Source organism: Octodon degus, unplaced genomic scaffold, assembly GCF_000260255.1.
Source record: "Octodon degus isolate 3935 unplaced genomic scaffold, OctDeg1.0 scaffold00102, whole genome shotgun sequence".
NCBI classification, from domain to species: Eukaryota; Metazoa; Chordata; class Mammalia; order Rodentia; family Octodontidae; genus Octodon; species Octodon degus.
The window spans coordinates 4,150,681-4,164,814 of NW_004524678.1; the positions used below are offsets into that span (position 1 = coordinate 4,150,681).

General features: G+C 47.6%; 1 protein-coding gene across 1 annotated transcript in view; it reads left to right on the forward strand.

Annotated features, from left to right (window-relative positions):
* Nucleotides 1–248: 248 nt before the first annotated feature.
* Nin (ninein) overlaps nt 249–14,134 on the forward strand; it is a 94,424-nt gene continuing 80,538 nt past the window's right edge. The window contains exons 1-2 of the mRNA XM_023723736.1: nt 249–413; nt 8,025–8,228. Coding sequence (XP_023579504.1) covers nt 8,046–8,228 — 183 coding nt within the window. The 5' untranslated portion in view covers nt 249–413; nt 8,025–8,045. The remainder of the gene's footprint in view (nt 414–8,024; nt 8,229–14,134) is intronic.

The window sequence follows — 14,134 nt, forward strand, 5'->3', positions numbered from 1 at the left end:
GCCCGGGTGCGCCGAGGCCTGGCGCTGCCCAGGGGCCGTCGGCGGGGCCCGGCGCCCTCCGGGGCTCAGGCCGGGCGCGGGAAGGGGTGGCCGAGCCGGGTGGCTTCGGAGACTCGCGGGCGGGAGCGGGAGGGGAGGGAGAGGGAGGAGCGCCGGGAGGAGGGGGAGGAGGAGGCGGCGGCAGCCCGCGGCCCGCGCCCGCCGCGCCTTTGTAGCGCTGCCCCTTACATATGGAAATGACGCGCGCGCGGGTCCCCAAGCGCGTCCTTTTGAAGGACGCCCTCCCGGAACCGCGGCGCCGGCTGCAGGCAGTCGCCGAGCGCCCCGAGTCCTAACAAAGCGCCCTGCTTGGCTTTGCAGAGCGCGGGAGGAGGCGGCCGGCTGTGCGGGCGCTGCGGAGAGGCCGACGGAAGGTAGGCGGGGTGGGGGCGGCGTCCCCGCCGCACCCCTCCACCCCGGTGGCTCGGGCGGGCGGCGTGGAGCTGGAAGATGCTGCCGTGTGTCGGTCTGCGAAGGGACCTGAGCCCCGGAGCGGGCCGGAGGGGCGGCCGTCCCGTGGGTCTGTGCCCCGGGGTGGAGGCTGAAGAGACCTGCGTGGGCGCCCGGAGGGTCGGTCAGCTTAGGCTGCCAGCGCAGAGCTGTTGGGAGCCTTTAAAGTGGAGACGGTAGAAGGTGTGTGGGGTCCAAGCAGGTTCAGCTTCCCAGCGCGGCCGTGGGGAGGGCACAACGCGGTGACCGTCGGGGGCATTGCCCTAAAGCTCTGGTGGCTGAAGGAGCTAGGGGAAGAGTAGAGAACGGAAGTAGGACCCTCCGGGGACGCTGAGGCTTGCAAGGACAAAACTGATGGAGGAAGTCACCGCATAAAGCTTCTGGGTAAAACTGGAGGAGAGGAAGGGATAATTCTCTTGGACGCAGCCTGACAAAGCAGGTTTGAGGTGCAAATCCAGTGGGAGCTGCAAATGTCACACCGCGTTTCTAAACAGTTTAGTTAGCATGACATCTTCAGCTCTCTCCAGTTAACTGGGACAGATCTCCCTCCTGATGTTGAGGGATTACTGAGACAGCCTGGCAGTGCGACTCGATCTCTGAGCTCCTGAAATCCAACCAGACTGCCTCCTTAGCTTTGGTGACTGACACCGTAGCTTTTGAAGATGTTCTTGTGAAAGTCCAGCAGGGCCCACGAACTAGACCCCTGGGCCGGGGAAGATTTCCTCTCTGGGTTTCCTTAGATATGTGGACATAAATGTGTCTTTTCTTATGTTCTCCGGACTTGACGATCTGCAAGAAACTTTATTTATTTCCAGTCAGTATTGCTTTATCTTGGGTCTTCTCTAGTAGCAAGTGTATTATATTGGCGGCTGAGCCGGAAGAGGGGTAAATCTTGGTGTGGAATTGAAGGTAGCTGTGAAATTCCCAGCGTGTGCATAGAAATGACATAACCAGGTGGCTGAGAAATGAGTTTGTGTGGTGACTTCCACTGTGGTACTTCAGAAGGTGATTGTGAACTTCTGAGGGGCTTTGTTTCTTTTCACCTGTTCTGTGGTCTTTCTTCAGAAGCAAGCATTCCGAGCTACTGTGTAACAAAGCAAATGGGTTAGAGAACTAAGCAACGAGAGGAGGGCTGTACTGAGGCTGGGAGAGGAAGCCACCGCCAGCAAGGTCTTTGCAGGAAAATGTCAAGGATCAGTCATTTTAATAGACACTTGCTCAGAATGGCCTGGGCTTCTCTGTTTTTGTTCTTGTTTTCATTTTAGATATGTAATGACCCTTAACACCAGTTCATGTAGGGAGACCAGGGCTCCAATGAATTCTGAACAGCTGGTCGTCATTTAATAAGCAGTGTTCTTATCATGAGTCAAATGTTGTTCAAATAAATTGTTTTAAATGTCACTGCAAATGACTTTCTAAACTAACATTTTGCCAGTCTTGAGGCTTCTTCCATTTTACATTGATAATGAAAATGCATTTTGACGGCCTTACCTTGATAGAGTCTTGGCAAGTTTAGCCACAACCCAGAGCCTTGTCAGGAGGCTTACTTTTCTAGATGTCAGTTCTTTTGCAAGCCAATAAGTATTTTGGTTTGAATTCTGGCTATTTATCTTGTATCTCTTGAGTAGGTGCTTGTGGAGAGCTGACTGAATTTTGCAAAAAGATGTTTTCCTATTTGCAAATAAAATGAATTTTTTAAAAGCTAATAGTATGATGGAAGTGAGCAACTTTGTTTAAAATTAGTTTGTATCTTTATTGCCATTTGTGCCAGCAGTGAGACAGTCCCTCAAGCTCGTGCTTGGAAACGATGACAGAGCATCTGTACCTAACTTAAAACACAAAACTGGGAGAACGGCATTTATAAATGTAAGAATAGAAACTCTTGTGCCCCAGGGAACTGTAGTTGTAGCTTCAGCCATCCTATATTTATTTGAGTAAATACGGCTTAAGAAGTGAGTTGTAGCAAGCTTTCTCTTTTTAGAAAAACGACAAAACAGCTTTATTTTCTGCTCCCCTAATTTTACTTAGTAGTTGATTATAGGTTATTGAATCCACATTGTGCTAAGCTAATTTTTCCCCCTCCAGTATTAACTAACCACTTGATTGGGTAATCCACCTGCCGTTGGTTTAACAAAAGCCTAGGTTTGCTACAACCTTCAGGAGAGTCAAAGAGTAACACCTGGTTAAGTTTTAGAGCTGATGCTAGTAGGATACTTCTGCTTCATTCAAAGTTTATGGTATGGTTAGCGAAGGTTATTTTCTTTCAAATTTACTTAAATGGGACTTTTTCCTGTGCAGTGACATTTAAGCTTTTGTATAATATTTTTGTGCTGCAGTTTTATCCATGGTGATGCTGCTTTAGTTTTGGGATCCAGCCAAAAATAAGGTGCTGTTTGAGCAGAGAGAAAACAGACAGTCATCAGCTTGCTGGGAAGCAGGAGTTTTTGGCAGAAGTGCTCTTCTGTACAAACACACAGATGGGGCAGTTGCTTTTTCTATTGAGCTTTTGCTAAACTTGAACATATTCTCATGACTATTTTCCTTTTTACTGAAATTAATCCAAGATGGTAAACCTGGGAATCTTTGCAGCAGATCAAAGACTGCAGGAGAGAGAGAGAGAGAGAGAGAGAGAGAGAGAGAGAGAAGAAAAGGAAACATTATCATCTGCACGAGCATTAGTCTCCAAATTGGCTAGAGGGAAAACTAGGGGCAAACATGAAAGGCCTCACCAAGAGCATTTGTCTGTGTTCATCATTTCTGTCCCAAAGTAAATTAGTCACTTAGTGGTCATCGCCTGGTCTGTGGACCCCCAACTGCTCCATTGGAGTGCAGGTTCCAGAGCATCTATTGTGAGCCTGGAAAGGCAAGAGGCTGAGCTGAGAGGGGCTCGGGCATTCTGCAGAGCTGTTCAGCTGCTGGACCATCTGGAGGGAAAATAAAAGGCCTGGGCTAGGGACTCTGGCGTTGTGCTTATTTATTTATTATTTGCTTTTCACTCGCCAGACTCTGTCCCCTTTTGCTCTGTCCATTCCAGCTCGTTGGCTGGAGCACCATTCCTATGGGCTTTCTATATGCTGGATGCTGGCAGATTTGTAAGTTCACCAAGGCCCTTCCTGCCAGCCTTAGGCTGGGGATGTCATTATTCCAGCCACACCTCCACCTAGTTCCTTGGCAGCCCTGGCTGGCTCTGCGATGCCATCATCTGGGGTTTCTGAGGGGCGTATAGCCACACAGATCTGCAGTGGACATTCCTGTCCGAGTGCAGCATTTTGGCAGCCTTGTTTTGAGCTATTTGGAAGGAAGATGCTCCGAATAATTGCCCTTCTGGGTGGCTGTTGGGGGGTAAATGTTTTGATTAATGGCTCTGTGCATCTGCCTCTTACTCTGACTCGCCCCAATCAGAATGCCAAAATACCGCCCACCCTGGTCCCTTTATTCCAGAGGAGTCATAAAGGCTTCTCACCATATGATTGGGCAGGTCATTGGTGAGGAAAAGCTTTCCTCGCCAGGTTTATGGTAGTCTTCATAAAATGAAATTGTTCTTTGCAATCGGAGGATTTATTGTTCAGAAGCAAACTTTCAAAATCTCCAAGTAAGATTCCAGACCCCGATGGGCATCAGTTAGCTGTTGACCCAGCAAGGCGTTAGATTGTCTACATCAGACATAATTAAGTATTTCTCTGGGGGAAGCAATTTAACAGTTATCAATTCCTGAGCTGTGTCCATTGTTGAAAATATGGGGTTCTTCATGATAATTTTGTATAAAAACTTACTTCTTCCTGGCCCTAACTCCCAAAGTTACTTTAGAAAAAGGCGATGTTTATTTTGTCTGTTTCTTTCAGTTTTTGTATGCTATCATCATTAAATGGGACAAGGGGAAGTGTTTTCCCCATTCTAGGTTGAAAAAGTGTGTGACCATGGAGTGGTCCCAGGTCGCTTCTGGGACTCAGTACTGTTCACTGGCTGACACATCATTTCCAGGGTCTCCAGTGTTCCATGCACACTGAGGGACAGTGAAATTTAAAGCCACATAGAGTTTAATTCTTGGCTCCAGTTCATATTAATGCTGTATCCTCAGACAAGTTGCCTAAGTTTCCCAAGCCCCAGTTTTTACACCTTAAATAGGGAAAGGATACTGTCTACTTCAAAGAATTGGGAAGATCCATATGTATAAGCCAGACTCTTAGCAAATAAGTAAATTTCCTCTGAATTCCTAACTACATTTCAGCCTTTCTGTTTTTAACATTAATGTATATCGGCAATCTGCCTTGGAGGCTCGAGGAAGGGCTGACCCTTACCTGCAGCCCTTATCTTGTAGTAATAGTGATGTTTAGGGACATTGTACTGTCATCGCCTGAGCTTGCTTCTGTTCTAGGCACTTACCCCTCCCACTCTGCTCAGTAAAGGTAGATTTATGGCTGATTGACTTGAAGTTACTTTTTGTGAGTTTAAGCCTCCTTTGTAAGCCTCGGGCATTTTCCTGGTTGTTTTTCAATTCTCCTGTTGCATCAACTTACTCTGCAATGGGTCACTGTATGCTTGGCCATGCTGAACCTCCAGAACAGTCTTTCCAGATGAGTACAGTATTGTTATTCTCATAACTGAGAGGCCCTGCCAGGGTGCTTTAGCAGATGCTCCTCCACGGTTCCATCCCAGAGCAGCAACAGCATCCACAAATGTAGCTGTAGTTTGTGAGTCCTTTGGCTTCATCACTGACCTGTTGAATTAAGCTTCTGATGATTCTGTAGCCTGGAGTTTGGTGGTCCGTGTTGGTCCTGTCTTTGGATAGGGTATATCTAAGACTGTAAAAGCCCTGAAAATGCATAAGAAAGGAAAAATGAATGTGTGCTTGTGGAAGAAATAGGTACTTGAGAAATTTTTACATGTTCATTTCTATACATCCCACTTAGCAAAGGTTTTCTCTCAAGGAGTAGCCTTACAGTAAGCAGTCCATGGTGTTTACTGAGCCCTTGGTGTACTATATTTTGCAGTTGATATTAAGGAAATAGGTGTAGGCCTTATCCTTTGAGAAATTTCTGCAAAGTGGAGAGAAAATTCTTGCACATGAAATGACTGGTGAACATTTGGAGAACATTATCAACCAGCAAAACTGCTTTCCTTGCCAGATGAGCACTGACAACTTGTCACCACGCATAACGTCTTCTGGATGTTTCAGCGAGAGCATTTGTCCTGGGGGTGGGACTCCCCCACCCTTCAGTCAGAAGAATGTCTTCTTAAGCATAGTGTCTTGGGAAGGAGGAGATGAAAGAGAGAGGTAAGAGGGAAAGACTGCTATGGAAGAAATTTGTTTGCAGGAAATCCAGTGTCCTGCCCAAAGCAAGGCACGATAGCTCATCGAATTCAGAGCCGCAGATAAGATCAGAACTTCTTAGCACAATTATGAATTTTGTTGCTCTCTTTCATTAGATGGACAAACTGCCTCCCCTTAGAATAATTCTGAAAGAGGGAAGTGTTAGGACTGTTTTGCTTTTGAATATGCATAATCAAAGGTACAATACTTTTGAGTTTTCTCATGTTGATCAGATTACAGCCCAGGGGGCCAAAAAAACTGTGAGCATCTGGGATTTTCAGCAGAACTGAGGTGACAATTAGCTGGCATTGACTTTGTCTGAATTGCTTGCTACCTCTTGTGGCTCTGCACAGCACTCTGGTATTTCTTTTCTGACACTCTGATGTTTACTTAGCACTCTCCGTTATTTGGAAAACATTTACATAATGATTAGTTAACCCACCAGACCAACCCTGGGAAGGCAGCCAGGGCTCCCAGCACCTTAGCAATGGCAGACTGCTAATAAGAGACCTCCCCAAGCCCCAGATCTTGGACCCAAACTGTGCCATGTCGCCTTCATGAGTGGCCCCTGTGAATAGTGGGCATGTGGCAGAGCTGTTCAGACTCATCTTCTGAACGTGCACCTCATTTTGCTAAGGTCATGGCTCCATTCTGGCTTGTCACGTTTTGTGACCAGTCAACACAAAAAGGAAGCAAACAGCCTAGAGCAGTGGTGGTGAACCACGTAAAGCATCCCTTCGCGTGTGTGCTCTAGGGCTGCCACCACTGGCCTAGAGCCATACTATGGATAGACGATGGAAGGCGCTCTCACCTTCAGCTCTGGCTGTGTTCAGCATCTTAACCTGTTGCCCACGTAGTAATGATCTGCGCTCTGGAACGCCACGTACTTCAGGGAGTTTCTGACCAGAGCTTGGTTTAGAAAAAAAGGCTGTTTCCATTGGTGGGGGTCATGACTATTGGGAATTGAACCCAGGGCCTTGTACAGGCTAAGCATGCGCACTACCTCACAGCTGCCCCCTTGCTCCTAGCTAAAGGTGCTGCTTCGCCTGGGCTGGGGCTGGCTGAGAGCGTTGTCGCTGACAGCTGAGGTCACTGTCTCCAGGGGGTTGTATCGTGTTTAGCATCCATTGCATCATGGCCTGGTTTCTTCCAGATGTGAGGTTTCAAGCCTGCCTTGGAAGATCTACCACATGAGAAATCAGTTGTCGCTCACGGAAAGAAGCATTTTAAAGTGTGAAGTTCCTGGAATTTTATCTGTATTTTTAGTACAAATTGACTCAGAGTTACCGAGCACTCCAGGTTTTTACCCATCCTAAGGAGAGTGGTGAAATAGCCCAGGGTTGGGATGGGACAGGGAGAGAAAGATGGGCAGCCAGGGGGGAAGAGTGAGGTGGGGGAGATGGGGGAGGCACCCCAGGGTGTGGATGAGGCATGCACACCTTCATGCAAGGCAGCCGTGCCTCCTTTGCACTTTCTGTTGGAAAGGTTGGAGTGCTGTTTTCCCTTCTCCCTAGGCAACTAAGCCTTACCGCAGGCTCCTTGGGACTCGTGGGGCTTCAGGGACTGCTCTTCCTGTCACACCTCGTGTAATTGCACCAGCGAGTTAATTGACTCGCTTTGGGAAGAGCCCATGTAAAAGGCATCAGGTCTCCTGTAAACAGAGGTGCTTTTGTAGCACGTGTGTTCAGCTAGGGGCTCTCTGCAGCCCTCCCCTGTAACTACCCCAGGGGCATCCAGGCTCAACAGAGTGAAACTAATCCATTGCCCGACTGCAGCATCTGGGCTGGTGTTGGGAGCTTGCTGACTTGGGAGGAGGCCCTGGCCTTGGAGTCGTGGAGTCGGCTGGAGCTACCAGTTTGTTCACTTGACCTCATTGCCACAAGTGGCCTGTCACCTTGGGAAAGTGCTGGCAAGATAAACAGAGAGAAAGCAGCTCTTAGGCTTGAACTTGCAGACTAGCTGTCTACCCGATGCCCAGGAAGGAGAGGACAGGAAGGGGTCCTTTGCCTGTGTGATCCCCATTTTCTGGTAATGATCTGCCCTTGTGGATGTTCCTCTGCTATGAGTGTGTGTGGCCACAGCGGGGTCCTGGAGAGACCCATGGAGGGGCTGTGTGGTGTCCTAGAAATAGAGTGCTATAAATTCAGAGGGTGCTCAACTGGCCCGGGAGGTAAATGGGCCCAGGGTGATCACCCCAACCTGTCCTTGTCTCTGTCCTGCACAGGTGAACGCTGTGGGCTATGGGATGGATGAGGTGGAGCAGGACCAGCATGAGGCCCGACTCAAGGAGCTGTTTGACAGTTTTGACACCACAGGCACCGGGTCCTTGGGACAGGAGGAGCTCACCGACCTTTGCCACATGCTGAGCTTGGAGGAGGTGGCTCCGGTGCTGCAGCAGACGTTGCTTCAGGACAATCTCCTGGGCAGGGTAAGGTCTAGGGGAGTGGGTGTGGTGTTGGGGTGGTGGAAGTGGCGCAAGGAAAACCACGGACGTGGCAACCTGACCGTTAACCTGGGAAGGAAGAAGAATGTAATGGGTGAGGCACAACAGCATTGTTGCTCGGGAGACGGGCCTGCGTTGGTCTGTGACCTGGAGCTGAGCTGTGTGTGGAGTATCCTCAGTGTTTGATGGGATGTTTCCCAACAGATTCTTGTGGAGCTGAGCCTTAGCTCCGCCTTCAGCACTGGGACAGAAAGGAGGGGGCGAGATTTCAATGGCAGAGAAGGGAAATGAAGCTAACTGCCCTGCACAGGGAGAAGGGATTTCTGTTACAATTTTTATTCATAATAAAACTACTCCTTGTGTGGATTGTTTCTGGATGAAGTATTAATTAAGGCTTCCACCCAGGAAATACAACAGAAGAGTAAGTAACGACAGCACTGCTTCATTTAAAACCCAGCACGACTGGCTTCCAGCAGGGATGGGTGTGCGTGCCAGTGTTAGCGCGCATATTGGACAACACATAGCCGCGTTTTCCCTGGAGATCAAGTCACAGACTTGTGCAGGAGGTGACAAGGGGCCTTTTCTCCCCCTTTGCTGATGGTGGGATGGACATTTGATCTCTCACAACTCCGGACTGCCTTTTGCTCTCCTGGCAATCAGCGGCATAGTTTCTATGCCCTTAAGTAGACTCGTTTGCTGTTGGTCTTTGAGATGGCCAAGAAAATAAAATGAAAGAGGCAGTACTTTTTGAGCTCTGTTGCTAATGTTGCCAGTGTTTTTGCACACAGTGGTTTATATCCTGTGGTGTAAATTCAGGAAGAAATTGTGCAACTTAGTTTTAGTCTAGTGGCTGAACTTCCTTTCTTTGTTTCACTGTCAGCCTTTGGGCTGGTGAGAGGGTGTAGGTGACTTGCAACACATGACAATGTATTGGCTCTCTGTAACCCAGGAGACAGGAATAGCACGCACCTCGCAATTAATACACAAAAGACAATATCCTCAGGGGCTTGGCGCCGTGAATGTGATGCTGAAGAAAGCGCACATTTAAAAGAATTGTGAGTTGTTTTGCAAAACCTGGAGTCATTCCTGGTCACTTTGGGGGGCATTGATTAGCTGCCTAGTAGTCCCTAGAAATTGATATAAATCTTACTTTGAAAGCAGCAAAAATGGAAACTTTAAATACTGAGCCATTTGGTCCTCATTTTATATAGCGCCCTCAAATGATTTGGAGCTCTGCCTTGATTTAGACGCGCTAGGGAGTGGAAGAGCGGGTCAGCCAGCGTGCTCCTTGGGTGTCCCAGGTCTTTCTGTGTCTGAGGATTAGCCTCAAAGGGCAGATGTGTTCTAATGCTCAGGCAAGCCTGAGAAGACGGAATATGATTGACAGTGTCCCTCAGAGGGCTCCTTGGAGTCCGAGTCAGCGGTGTAAACACTGGATCCTCCGCTGAAAACAGATCGCACCTTGGCAGCTTGCTTCCCAGATGTTGCGCATCTTTGCCCTCATTTGGAAAACTCAGACTGGGGAATGGTTATCGATTGATTTGTTAATGACTTGAGCGCACCAGCCTGCCTTTTCCGTTTGCTATTTTCCTGAATAATGAATACCTAAGTGGTCTATCGTGTGATATTTACTTAGTGAGCCGGTGATAAAAGTTAAATAGATGTGTGCATATTGATTTCATGTGGGAGGCCCCCAGCAATTGTCTGGAGAACAGGGTTGGCACGAAATGAATGCAGGACGGTGAGATTTGCATTTTTTATGAAACTGAATTATTCTCCTCAGCTGATCCCATACACTTGGCCGTATGCTGTTAAGATATTCTGTACAGTCTGTAGTTGTAAATTAGAAAGAAAAATCCTTAGAATCCTAGAGCAGTCTGAGTGCAGTCACTTTTGTGGTATATTAAATAATAGTCATGAATTGTAAAGTTAAAAGATTTTTTAGAAAACGTAATTTTTACGTGACACAGTAATTATACATATTCGTAGTGTGTAGCGTGGGATTTCAGTACAGACGCATGTATGCCGCACACCATGATCAGGGCTGGTAACTGTGTCACACACAACTGAGCTCTCAAAATCCTCTCTCAACTATTTTGAAATACTCAGTTAGTTGTTGTCAACCTTAGTTATCTTGTAAGTTGTTTTTAATGCCTGTCATCTTCTCTTTAGAAGGCATGGACTTACAAGAGTTAGCAGGTTGGTTTAATAAAAAGCAGAAAAAGTAGTATCCAAATCTGAACACATTCACGCATTCATTCAACACGTGTATGTACACACTGTGTGTGTGAGCAGGTTGTGAGTCCTTCCACTAGTATAATGTCAGTACAACATACTTACGTTTGCTATAAACTATAATTTTCCAGTGATTTATATTTGAATGTGTTAGGATCCCCATCAACTTCCTGTATACTTTCTTTTTTTTGAGACAGGTTCCTAGTATGTAGCTCAGGCTGGCTTTGAACTCACTATGTAGCCCAGGCTGGTCTTGAACTCATAGCGATCCTTCTGCCTCAGCCTCCTGAGTGCTGGGATGTTACGTGTGCATCACCACATCTGGCTTAATTTTATTTTAAAATCTTAATAAATATAATTTTTTAAGGTACGGGGAGCTGAACCCAGGGCCTTTGCACTGAACTACATCCCCAGCCTCATTTTTGTTTGCTTTTTAAGTCACTAAGCTACCTTAGTTGGGTTGCCAACAATAATGAAATTATAGGGGTGTCACCACTCCTGGATGCCTAAGATTTATCAGTTGGGAAAACAATTCATCCCAGCACTTGAGAAGCTGAGGCAGGATGATTCCTGTGAGTTCAAGGCCAGCCAGGACTACAAAGTGATTTCAAGCTCAGCCTGAACTGAATAGTAAAACCTTGTCTCAAAAAGACAAAATTGTTTGCCAGTTTCATGCATTTACTACTCAGCAGTTTTTCCATGAGTTCATCAGTCTTGCTTTGCAACTTGGGTCCATATTCTTCTGAGCAAAGTTACTACATAAGTAGTAACAAGTGTTTGAAATGCCTCAGACTTGTAACTCTCAGATATGAAGGAACAGGGACAGAACTGATGTGTGTTTCCATTAGATTATCCCAAGAGCTTCATCTGGGCCTTTGTCATCAGGGAAGCACCTGTAAGGTGAGTGGTCCCCCCTCCACCCCAACACAAGGTGCTCTTCAAGACACTGAAGAGCTCATAGTGTGGGTGGGCTGCCTCTGGTGAGTAAAAGCACAGAGAATAAATACTGTTAGGGAAATTTAAGAAAGGGAAATATGTTAGCTATCTTTGTTACTTTCTTATTGCTGGGATAAAATACCCAACACCCATTTACAGAAGGCCAGGTTCATTGAACTCAGTTTGTAGAGGTTAAAGTCCGTAGTCAGGCTGGCTCCAAAGCAGGGCAGTGTGGCAGAGGAGGAAGCTTAAGCATGGCAGCCGGAAGCAGAGAGAGATCAAGGAGGGAGGAGGGAGGCTACCCCTTCCAGGCCACGCCCCAGGACCCACATCTCGCACCAGCCTTCCCCTTCCCGTGTCACACTTAGCTATAAGTTCATCTGTGGCCTAATCCACTGCTGAGCATCACACCCACACGATCCAGTCACCTCCCGGAAGCCCCACCTATGAATGCATGGTACTTGGGGACATCTAGATACAGACCATAATACTCTCTCCACTGAAGTGAGTTTTCTGCCAGGCAGTTGGTACGACTGGTAGGTTCTTCTTCCTCCTATTTTTTTTTTTTTTAATGCAAAGCAGGAAACAACTTTTTTCCCCCGTGCTACAGGTCTTACAGGATTAATAAACTATTCATCATTAGAGATTTAAGAACTGAGAACAAATGTAACGTCAGGACGTTGGCACGGTGACTCTTAGCTGCTCTTCTGTCACAGCTCTGGAAATCTGCAGCGGGGAATGGCATCCTGGGTGGCTTTGTGCCCCTCTCTCTGCCATGGTACTCTCCCGTGTCTCTGCTACTTGCCTGATTGCCTCAAGCTCTTGCAAAGGGGGTCTGGAGTGGGGTGGGAGATGTAACACAGTACAGATCTTACTTGGCGTCTGTGCTGAGTGCGCGGGTGCAAGCTGTGTGTAGCAGGATGTTCTCTTGTGGGTTTCCCAGAATGCCTCCCCCTGGGATGTTTCCCAGCACCTTACTGGCCCCGGCAGTATACTATCTGGCTAATTCCTCCTGCCTGTCTCCTCTGTCCTGTTCCTACTCTACCCTGAGACAATGCCTGTCTGTATCTGGCACTATTGATTGATTTGGGTTTTATAAATGGCACCACAGACTGCGTATTCTTTTTTGGAGTAAGGGAGGGTCTGTGCATTTCACCGAGTGTAGTTCTTTCCAGATTCGTGATGGTGTCCTTTCCCAAGATCCCTTAAGGCCAGCTACCTCCCAGGGGTGCACAAGGCCTATGGGAAAATCTACTCTTTTGAGACCTGTCATAGTGAGAGCACGTTCTGTTCTTCTGGCTGCACAGTGAAGCTGCCTCAGGCACCCAGGCAGGCTTTCTAAACACTTGACTGTCAGCTTCACTAGGCCTGAGGACAGAAAAGGTGCCTTGGTGACTGGGGGGACCCTCTGCAATTGCCTAGAGAGGTACCAGCCCGAGGTACCAGCCCCCACACCCCCAGTACAGCCTGCAGGGCCCTAGCTCTGAAGGCCAGTAGTTGGTGGCTTCCTAGGGTTGCACTTCCACTGGTTCTGCACAGATGGGCTGGAGCCTTCCTTTAGAGTACACGGGCACCCACCATCCTCTGTTCTTAGCTTCAGGCCGCGCGCGCGCGCGTGTGTGTGTGTGTGTGTGTGTGTGTGAGAGAGAGAGAGAGAGAGAGAGAGAGAGAGAGAGAGAGAGAGAGGAGAATATTTGAAGTTTATCCTCAGCAATTTAAAATGTACAATACACTGTTGTAAACTGAAATCACCATGCTGTGTAACAGATCTCCAAACAACAGCAAAATAGAGGTGTTCCGCCTCATTGATTCTTTGATTCTTTTACCCTTCGCCCATCACCTCCTCGCTCCTCCCACCCCCAGCTTCTGATAACTGCCATTCTGCTCTCTGCTTCTGTGAATTCAGTCACTTCAGATCCAGTATCTAAATGGGAATGTGCAGCATTTGTCATTCCATGCCTGACATACTTCATGTAATGTTCTCCACATCCACCCACATAGGAACAAATGACAGGAATCCCTCCTTTTTGAAAGCTGACTAATATTCCGGTGTGTGTACACCACATTGTCTTTAACCATTCACCGGCTGGTGGATGCTTCCGACTGATTCCATAACTTGACTATGTTAAACAGTCCTGCTATGAATTCTGGAGTAGCTGTCTCTTCAGCAAACCCACTTCAGATCTTTGGAGTAAACATCTAGAAGTGGTATCACTGGGTCACATAGTAATTTCATTTTGAGTTTTTGGTTTCTTGGTAGTTGTGCTAATTACACATCGTGGACAGTGTGCAGGGTTCACTTTTTTCCACTTGCACAGTTGTTGAGCATCCTGGCCTGGGGGATCTGCAGGGGAGGAGAGCCCAAGTGGGCCATGGGACATCTTGCCTGTAAGGGACCTTGGTCACTGCAGTGGAAACTCCACTGCAGTGGTTCCCCATGACTTCTTATCCTGGGAGGAGACCCAGTCACCAAAGGAAAGGCTCATTAAAGTATGGCCCATAAGTCAACACAGGTGAGTTGCCCTTGGGCTAAAGCTACTAGTAGACCAAAGAACTGCAGGTGCATTAAAAAGGTCAGTTTTAGGGCTGGGTTAAGAGTTAGAACCCTTTCTCTTTTTTTTTAAAGTACAGGGTCTACAGGGTCTCACTATGTAGATTGGACTCATAGTGATCCGCCTGTGTTCAGCCTCCCAAGAGCTGGGATTACACATGCACGCCAC